At 35.1% G+C, this 10,593-nt stretch overlaps 1 protein-coding gene across 8 annotated transcripts in view; it reads right to left on the reverse strand.

Annotated features, from left to right (window-relative positions):
- LOC135693741 (uncharacterized) overlaps positions 1–10,593 on the reverse strand; it is a 42,783-nt gene that overhangs the window by 23,469 nt on the left and 8,721 nt on the right. For 5 of the 8 annotated variants that reach the window (XM_089109974.1, XM_089109975.1, XM_089109973.1 and 2 more), the window contains 4 exons: positions 10,372–10,557; positions 9,822–10,059; positions 9,352–9,523; positions 1–9,206 (listed from right to left, as the gene is read on the reverse strand). The exon at positions 1–9,206 is cut by the window's left edge and continues 23,469 nt beyond it. In XM_089109974.1, the coding sequence (XP_088966100.1) occupies positions 9,059–9,206; positions 9,352–9,523; positions 9,822–10,059; positions 10,372–10,557 (744 nt within the window). In that variant the 3' untranslated portion in view covers positions 1–9,058. The remainder of the gene's footprint in view (positions 9,207–9,351; positions 9,524–9,821; positions 10,060–10,371; positions 10,558–10,593) is intronic. The other 3 variants (XR_016144003.1, XM_089109976.1, XR_016144004.1) reach the window with 3 other exon arrangements.

The following is a 10,593-nucleotide window of genomic DNA, read 5'->3' on the forward strand; positions in this document are numbered from 1 at the left end:
GCACACACTGCCATTGGTATATTACAAACTTCTAGATTATACGTTTAAAAACTCCCAACTATCCTAAGCAATTTGACTTCCTTGATGCAAAAGGCGGGTTAACCTTCGAATGTCACTTAGGGCCACATTATTGACTAAGCATAGTAAACAATCTATAACAAACCCGGATCATAATGTTATTCTAAAATTGCTGCTTGGATGACAGTTTTTCTTAGGGTGTCATTCTCTCTTAATGGTTCCTAACTTAAAATTGTGTAATGTTAAATATTAACCTTTGCTTGTAGAATTAAATTAAATTACATTTATATGTTAAAAGCAGAAGGTCTCCAATTGGCCACATATATCGACAATTTGCCAAAATTTCAATGGAATTCGGATGTCAGGGGATTGCTTTATTTAAATGAATACGATATTGACGAACAACTTCCTCAAACTATCAACTCCAGGTACTTGACTGTTTCTGAACTGGTACCTTCAAGTTCTAATACTAACCAACTCTCAATCCTACATACACCATAAGAAGTCTGTCTGGTCATTGCGATGATTTGATAACTCTGTGTGTGAAAGCTGAACTATATACAAAGCAAAATACTTACTAAAATTGATGTAAATGGCTATAAGCTTTATGATACAGTATCAAAGAGCCAAAATGGAGGTATTGGTTTATATGTCAAAATATTGATATTGATAAAGATAATGATCAATTTCTCAATGGCGTTACTTTACTAGCCGAAAAGCATGTACCTATTAAAAAATGCACTAACAAAGAATCAAAACTTGGATTAACAGCAGATTACAAAAAATGATGAAAATTTGTAAAAATTTCGAAATTGCGGAGCAAGTGAACTGAAGAAAACTAAAATCAATTACTTTTAAGACTTCTTTGCAACAAATTGTAGGAATATGAAGAAGTTTTGGAATGGGATTAAGTCAATAATCTCAAATAAAGGCTCTGTTCAGTCAAATATTTCTCAAATTGAAGATGAATATGGAGACTTTATATCTGATCCTACCCAAATGTCGAATATACTTAATGAATACTTTATGTTAATGTCGCAGAAAACATAACTAAAAACATCCCGAAAACATTGAAGTCTCCCCTTCAATATCTTATAAACCCAGAATTGAAGATAACATATCAAATTTTGACTCTCCAAAATCTGTAGGTCCTCACAGTGTCCCAATAATGTTTTTTCTGCAAATGTCACCTTTGAGGTAAGATGCGACTTGGCTTGCTCTCGCTCAAACATCTTAAGGATTAGGCCATTTTATTTAAAGAAATGGATCAAGATAACGTAGAAAAGGTCATTACTCGGCTCTTAGCACCCATAAATTCCAAACTTGACGCTTTGCCAACGAAGAAAGACATCAAAAGTTCGTTACAAGCCTTCCATAAGGAATTATCTCATGTGGAAGCAAAAGTGGAGCAGGTTCATGGGGAAGTTAATAACTTGGCCCAATATATAAGGCGCCTTGATCTCCGGATCTTTGGAGTCTCAATATCTTCAGTCAAAGACCTAAATGTGGAGCGTTGGGTTACAAATTATTTTGAGAAGGATCTTGAAGTTGAGCTTCCGAATGATGCAATAGAGCGTGCCCATCGTACAGGCCGTGTGGTTGATGGTAAAGTACCAAAAAATGTACGTTTCAATTCCTGGAAAAACAGATGTTTAATCTATTCAAACTGTTTAATCTATTTCTAGGCATTTAACCTAGAAAGTTAGGCAGAAAAAAGGGAATTTCTCTGTTAGCCTAGATTTGACACAAGAAAACTACAGATTCTTCAAGGCCATTAAAGTTATTGCGGATCGATATCCCGACAAAGTTTCTTTCCTTTTTATCAACGTAAACTGTCGCATTGGAGTAAATTTGAAGGGTGGGTACCTAAAGTTTCCCAAGAACACCAAAGAGCTAATGGATATATTACAACAATGAGTATTTGACATTTTTTCCTGGCCTAATCCATTCACTAACGTTGATATTGAGGGCAGCCATTGGCATACCATTGGACCTCACCTTTGTATTTCATGTTGCATTATTTTTTTACTGAGGTGATTTCCGACACTATAATCTTAGGCGCAATAAGTTTATTCTACATGATTCTGATAATTTATGCACTGGTGAACCGAAATAAGTTTTCATGGTTTTACAAACAAAATGCATCTAAAACTAGGCTTTTTAGGTGTAAAATGGGTCCTATTATACACATCAATCATGTCTCCAAGCTCAGATTGTTTTGATGCTCTGTATCAAAGTTCAGACCATACAACTAAGCCAAGTGTCAATCTCCTATTTGTCGCATCTCTATATGATTGAAAACACTTTCATTCCTCCCAAAAGCAGCTTTTCAAATGATCTTTTTGGCTTTTATATAGTATTCCCAATTCATTCACCAATAGTTTCCAAGGGGAGAGAATACAGGAAAACCATTCTGTTACTTTTATTAATCTCTGGGGATATTCATCCAAATCCTGGCCCTTCCTCATGTCAGAAGCATACCTGCAGACTGTGCAATGAGCATGTTGACACAAAGAAAAGAATTATCTGTTGTGATGTTTGTGATGCTTGGTCTCATATCAGTTGCGTGAGAGCCAAACAGGTCGATTCTTGCCTTGCAGATACAAATGTTGCCTGGATTTGCGATCGGTGTGACAGCTCTAACTTTTCTCGTAGTTTTCGCTTATCTATATCTGATATAAAACCTAGTAATTATTTTACTCCTCTTTCAAATCAGCTAGGCTTGCCTGCAGCCCACTTTAGCCCAATAGCGAGTCGTGAGTCTTTTAACTCAGATGTGAAAAGTCTTTCAAATCTTCCATTAAAAATTCTTAATGCTAATGTAAACCATCTGCTTTCAAAGGGATTAGAATTAAAGCAATTTATAACAGACAATGATATTGATATATTAATCGCCTCTGAAACTAAAATTAACAACGACATGCTTGATTCAGAATTAGGTCTGGATGATTTTGACATTTATCGCCAAGATAGAAACCTACACAGAGGCGGGGCACTGATCGCAGCTAAAAATACATCAAATCAGTAAAACTAAATATAAATACAAATTGTGAACTAGTTTTTGGCAAAATAATATCAAACAATACAATCCCAGTCATAAATAGCTCATTTTATCGTCCACCATCATCAAATTCGGATATAGTGGAACTTGAGCAAAGCTTACTTAGCTTAACATGCTTGCACAATTGTAATGTTTTACTTTGTGGGGATTTTAATTTGCCAGATATTGATTGGACCAAAAACTGCTTGAAAAACAACAACCCAACCCGACCAGGTGAATCGAGGCTCCTCTTTGATATTTTTGCAGACTATGGCCTAACCCAACTTGTCAACTTCCCGACAAGAGAATCCTCTACTTTACACCTCATTATAACTAATAAAGAACACAGCATAAACAACATAAAATCCTGTCCTGGGGTTAGTGATCTCGACATGCTCATGTTTCATTTTTATGTAAAGACTCAAAGATTATCCAATTGTGCCAGAAAAATTTATCTTTACCACCAAGCAGACCTATCAAAATTCAAACAGGGCCTCACTCTCATACACAATGAAATGATTTCCAGACAAAATTACGAATCGATTGATAGGTTGTGGTGTTTCTTCAAAAATTCTATTAGTAAACTGACTGAGGATTTCGTTCCATTCAAATATGCAAAAAACAATTCCTTTCTTCCTTGGATAACTAAAAGTGTCCGTAGGGAAATCCGCAAGACGGAACGGTTATTCAAAAAAGCAAAAAAGTCTGGAAATCAAAATGATGTCACCAAATTTAAAACTCAGAGAAAGAAAGTAAAACAAATAATGAAAGTAGCTCATGATGATTACGTTAACAATTGCATTCGAAAAGACATAGATAAAAAACCAAAAAAGTTCTGGAAGTACATTAAAGCAAAAAAATTTTCCAGTAGTTCGATTAAATGCCTTACAAAAAATGGTCAAGCCTTTACAAAAACGAAACACATACCTAACACTCTAAATACGACATTCTATGAGGCATTTAGCAAAAGCGACTATGCCATTAGCGATACCAAAAACTCTGGTCATAACTTCCCTGTCATTCCCGATATGCCTAACGTCAAAGTATCGTGTACAGGTGTTGAAGCATTAAACGGCGGGCTTGATGATAGCAAGGCAACTGGTCCTGATAACATCAGCGCCAAGTTATTGAAGTTAGCCCCCGCAGAAGTGAGCCAGTGTTTAACTATTATCTTTAAAAATTCATTGAGAAATACAGGCGTGCCAGAGGATTGGAAAACTGCAAATATTACCCCAATATTCAAAAAAGGGGACAGATCTGACCCTCGTAACTATAGACCAGTATCCATAACTTCTATAACTTGTAAACTTCTAGAGCATATAATAAAATCAGAAATATACTCGCATTTGGAAACCTTCCAAATAATAACAGACAAACAGCATGGTTTCCGAAAGAAATATTTGTTTACTTCCCAGTTGTTGATGCTTGTAAACAGACTTGCAGAATCTATCAATTCGAGAGGCCAGACCGATGTTATATTCCTCGACTTTTCTAAGGCTTTTGATAAATGTTCTCACGATAAATTATTACTGAAACTACAAAGTTACGGTATACGAGGACAAATTCTTCTGTGGATTAACGATTTTCTTAGTGGTAGAACTCAAAGAGTTGTAATGGATGGAGAAAAATCGTCCTCTTATCACATGCTCTCGGGTGTTCCACAAGGATCTGTCGTCGGCCCCATACTTTTTCTAATATTCATAAATGACATTGTTAACGATGTTTCTTCTGACAAAAGTCTTTTTGCTGACCACTGTGCTCTTTATAGAATGATCGAAACACTAGATGAAAAAAATTGAATCTTATAAATATTTAGGCATTTATATCAGCAAAGATTTACGCTGGAATAAGACTGTTGATCAAATAGTAGGAAAAGCGAATAGATCTCTTGGTTTGATTTGGAGAAACTTTTCTAGAAGTCCACGCCAGGTGTGTGAAAAACTTTACTTCACGCTGGTTTATCTCACCTTGAATATGCATGCGAAGTGTGGTCACCGCATACTAATGAACTGAAACAACGAATCGAAAAGGTCCAAAGAAACGGAGCACGTTTTGTTTTGGGAGAGTACCGTCAGAGATCTAGCGTGACAGATTAAATGGGACTCACTTGAATCACGTAGATTACTATTTCAACTGAAATATGTTCATAAAATGTTTACAAATCAGGTTGCTTTGGACCCTAACGTTTTCTTTTCCCCTGCAACTTGTTCAATGACAAGGAACTCTAGCTCATTGAAGATCATGCCTTAATTCGGAAGGGTTGTTGCTGTTAGGTTTTCATTTTTTTATTCAATCGTTTCTGTATGGAATAGCCTGCCAGACAGTAATGTGATGCAGGCAAATTCGGATACCTTTTACAACCTATGTTGAAATCACCTCAGTAAATTTTAAAATTTTAATGTTGTAGTTGACTGGGCAGACATTTGTATGACCCAAAGGGTTGTTAAATGTAAATGTAATGATGATGATGAATACATTTTATAAAAATTCTTAAACAACATATCTCCCATCCACTTGCTGAGCTCATTAATCAATCTTTTCTAAACAGAATTTTCCCACGTAAATTAAAGTTGGCTAAAGTATTCCCTCTTTTTAAAAAGGGAGACCCTGAAGTTAGATGCAACTATAGGCCGATCTCGTTGTTGCCAATTTTTAGTAAATTGTATGAAAAAGTAATGCACAAAAGGCTATACTCTTTTGTTACTCTTAATAAAATCAGATATACTTTACAGTTTGCCTTTCAAAAAAATCATTCGATTGATCATGCATCAATTAGTATGACTGAAGCTATTATAAGTAGTCTTGACAACAATTATGAGTGAGGTATATTTATTGACTTACAAAAGGCCTTTGATACTGTAAATCATAACATTTTGCTTTCCAAACTCGAACAATATAAAATTAGAGGGAATGCACGAATGGGTGGTTCAAATCGTATCTTACAGATAGAGCACAGTTTGTTAATGGTAGAAATTCAGAGCAACTGAAGTTTACATATGGTGTACCCCAGGACTCATTGCTAGGACCCTTGCTATTTCTTTGATACATCAACGATTTACCAAGAGTTTCAAAACATTTAAAATTCTTCCTCTTCGCTGATGTCACGAATATCTACTTTAATCAGAAACACTTGAAAAGCTTACTTAGAAGGTAAACAAAGAATTAGAATATGTCAAACATTGGCTTGATGCGAATAAACTCTGTTGGAATATAAGTAAAACTAACTTAATAATTTTTCATTTTTCCTCAGGCTCATTACCACTAGACATTATAAAGGCAATCAACACGTGGTGATCTCTTCCTCGCTATGGCAAATACTTTATAATATGGCTGGAAATCAACTCGATATATGGGGGAAAAATTCTGGAACAATCTACCTGTAGAAATAAGAAATACTTCTTCTAAGTTCTTATTCAAAAAATATTTGAAAAACTATCTTCTAGAAACTATTTGAAAATCAGGGAGCTTTACAAAATTTCTTGTTTAGTCCATAAAGTAATTTAATTTAATCCAACAAGACATAATTATAGATGAACATATAGATCGCTAAAACAAAAGGGGGCCTTAATCTCGTTAGTTAACATACTTTGATGGCTTCTCCTTAAGAAATCTGCTTCATTTTCTCTTTTAAATAATGTTATTGCTGTTGTTGCGTTCTTCAGTTGATATTTTTATAATTTATATAGCTAACTAGCTTTAGAAATGTAGTAGAGTTTGAATGCAGTTATGTACAAGTGTAAAGAATGTTTTTTAAGTGAGTGACATCTGAAAGATCATTTTTTAATGAAACCTTGATAGCTTTGCCTCAAAAATAATAACCCATCACCTGCTTCATTGAGTCTCTGTCCTTGTTTCTTGCATTTAAAATCATGGCTGTAAGGTGACACATGTAATCATATTTCTTCTTGTTTTTACAATCATGGCCACCCAGAGTCCAGCTTTTTTGCTCCATCTTCTTGACCATACAGGCTCCCCATTTGCATTTTCTCATTTGTGACCGTTGGCAATGGTGATTGTGGTCAACGACTTCTAGTTTGCTTCTTGTGCAGTATGACGGATATCTGCAAATAGGTGTGAAGAGCTCAAACTTAAAGGAGAATGGCAGAACTTTAGATAATCCACTCTCTGTAGTAAATATATGTACGTAGATTCAAGATCCGAAAATTTTTTTTCTGTATCTCTTATCGTTTTGACGCGCGGGGCCGAGAAAGTGAGCAGCGACGTCCCTTTACGAAAAAGAGCGTTTTTGAGTGCGTCTTCTCCCGCGTTAGTTCAGGCAGCCCTTGTGACGTCACATGTGATTAGTGGTTTTAGCAATTTAGGCCTACGCATGCAGTAAAGAGGACAAGTTTTGTACATTGCATTTTGATTGTCGAGATGACTGAAACATACGAAGAAGAATCGATGGAAGATTTATGAATATATATTAAGGATAAAAATGTTAAACCGTTCATGTTCGAGCCTATGCCGGAATCACACGATTACAACGAGACAAATGAATTGTTGTCTTCCTCAGAGGAAAGCGAGACAGAGGATACAAACACCGAAAGAATCGGTAATACATTTTGGTGAGTAAATATATTTACGAGCTTACTAAGCACTTAACTAAATTAGCAAAAAGATTAAAATATTACATGTATTAAGGCCTACTCAATTAAACAATTTCCTTGTTCCTACGATGGCTAAGGCGAAGGACGAATCAAGATAAACTAGTTGAAATTGAACTTTAATTTTGTCACAGGTGCCAATGCAATCATTGTTCCCCAATGCCGACAGGTCGAGAGAGCTTGTGCTGCCGAGAAGTTTTTAAAGTAAGGACGAAAGCTGACAGTCAGGATGTTTTTTGCATCGCAGATGATGATGACTTTAAGACAGTTTGCCTAAATACAGCTGTGGTTGAGACAGCATTTTATCAATTCATTGAGGAAGAGGAATTCCTGGATAATACTTCTACTTCTGAGTAAGTCTGACATTTTCATGAAAAATCTGCAACAATTAATCCGTTAAATGGGTAATTAGTAGCCCTTCAGAAACAAAATTACTGACTTGCTTGTAAAAAATTGCTTCCTTTTTCTAAACCCAAGCTGTTTGGAACTTACTTTGCTCTATTTCATGATATTAACCCCAAGTCTTTTTCATTAGGCTTTTCAGGTACGTGAGCTACAGACAGTTTGTTGGCTGGGTATGTCACAAGCTTGGCAAGAACAGGAGAGAGATTTTACCAGCATGCGTTGTATCATCAATAGGTAACAAATTCCTCCCTGATAAATACACAGGGTTCAAGTATCCGAAACTAGACTATTAAATAGTTAATTTTTGGCGTATAATCATACCAGACTGCAAAGATTTTTTGTTAATCATACCTAAAAATTGCAAACTAGTAGTAATATGTATATTTTTGCATTTATTTTCTTATTTCAGGGGAAATAGCAATTTCAGATTATTTATCTATGGCATAAAACTATTTGGCCTTGGACTTTCTCACATTGACAAGGCCACCTTTTTGATCAAAGTTTTCCTTGGAGGTATTTTGTCAATCTTCCTTGTTGCTGTCTCGTGATTTGTATCTCTAGTTAATCTGGCAAACCTTTCCCGCTTTGCAGCAAGAGCCTCTTCTTTTGTCTCCTGGTTGCTACTGAGCTCAGGAAGTCAGGGATTTCCTGCAAAGCAGCAGCTTGCTCTTTTGCCACTAAAATACTTGGGGCTTGTTTTCGAAGCTTGACCAGTTCTTCCATCAGTTTGTTGACATACTCAAAAAAAGTCCCAAAGGGGATTTCATATTCAAATGATTGCAAAATGGAAAGTAACTATAAACATTCATTTACTCTGCAAAAATAAAAAAATTAAACTAAACAGTAAATTACTTCTCCAAGAATAGTAAGAATTGATGAATCTAAGATTAATCTAAATTAATTTATCTAAAATTAAGCTAAAATTAATTTAAAATGAATTTAATTGAATCAATGGGGAGATTAATTCAATTGTTGAACTATTTCTCACCTATGTGCATTTCTCTTTCACCTCTTGAACAACACCATCTCCACTCCTATACTTTGGGTATGATACATTCCACATTTTCTCCCCAGTCTCCTTTCTTTGCTGTGCTCGTTGCGAGTTTTCATTAAAATGCATAGCAGCAAGGAACAAGCTGGAAAAACAATATTCATACTAGTTAATACTTCTACCAAGTATGTAAAAGGCAGTTTCAGAGATAAAACTTGTGTTTTAACCCTCATCTTTGCATGACAAAATTAACAAAGTAAAACTCGAAAAAAGAAATAAAATATGGTTACCGTGCTTTCATGGCCAAGTAGAAAAAATGTGTGTTTTTTGGGGCAAATCGAATTATGACATTGTGGAAAGATTCCAAAGCACTTGTTTGTTCTAAAGGTGATAGCCTTGTAATGTCATTCACCAGTTTGGTTTTATTTAATGTTGCAACTAATTCTTTGTATCCTTTTGATCCTGCAATGATTAAAAGTAATTAACTTTAAAAAATACTGCTATCCCCTTTACCTAGAAACTATATAGGTTTCTATCTATATAGGTTTCTTTCTATCTATATAGAAAGAGGGTGTGGTAGATTTTACATTTTGGGAAACAAAAGGCTAGGTGCATTTTACATTTGGCGAATGTGAGATTTTTACAACACTTTGTGGATAAACTAATGCAATTCTCTGAAATGAATTTTTGCCTGGAATTATTGCAGTCTCGGCCTCTCAATCCCATACTTTATATGTTGTAACAGAGGTTTTGTTCCTACCTTTTTTCAACCAATCACGTTCAATGCTGTCATGTGGGCATTCCTTATATTCATTGCCATGGCCGGTGTGTATATCAACAATGTGATTGAAAAGAGAAAGCCACTTTTCCTTTATTAAGGTTGCATTACCACCTGATGAAGCAGCACACCAGTAGACATGGTTTTTTATACTTTGGACCCTTGAAGAAGCATACAATTCCCTTTTTTCTTGCCTATTGCTTCGACTTTTTCGCAATTGCTAAAAAGTATTTTAGGATAACATTCAGAACTTGCTTACAATAGCCATTTAGGTATCAAACAAAACATGAATCCTTCCATGTGGTATATAAAGTGTACTTAACAATAGTTATGCCCTAGATGATATTATTTTGAATTAAAACACCAAAAAATGTTGACACCAACAACTAGGCAGGAAAAGCGTATCAAAATTATAGTCGTTATAAATCAAAGGAAAATCACTAATAATTTCTAAAGAAAAGGGCTAAATGAAAAGTCAAAATGGGAACTATATGCATCTAGTTTCACGTTAAAGTCATAGTTTTTTACTTACATTTTGCAACATGGAATACATCAAAGAGATGCTTTGTTTCTTTTCTTTCTGTTCGCATAAATTTCTGACTGGTCCATGACGATTTGTGACCAAAGTACTGTATAACAAATGCTCACTTTCTAACAGCTGTAAACATCGTTTTATACCCTCAAGTTCCATGTGATTTGCACCACCAACTTCATTACTCTTAAAAGATAGATTTTTCTACATTTAGTTTCTTAT

The sequence above is a fragment of the Rhopilema esculentum genome, chromosome 9, assembly GCF_057945365.1.
Source record: "Rhopilema esculentum isolate cy_ngs chromosome 9, ASM5794536v1, whole genome shotgun sequence".
In the NCBI taxonomy this organism is placed as follows: domain Eukaryota; kingdom Metazoa; phylum Cnidaria; class Scyphozoa; order Rhizostomeae; family Rhizostomatidae; genus Rhopilema; species Rhopilema esculentum.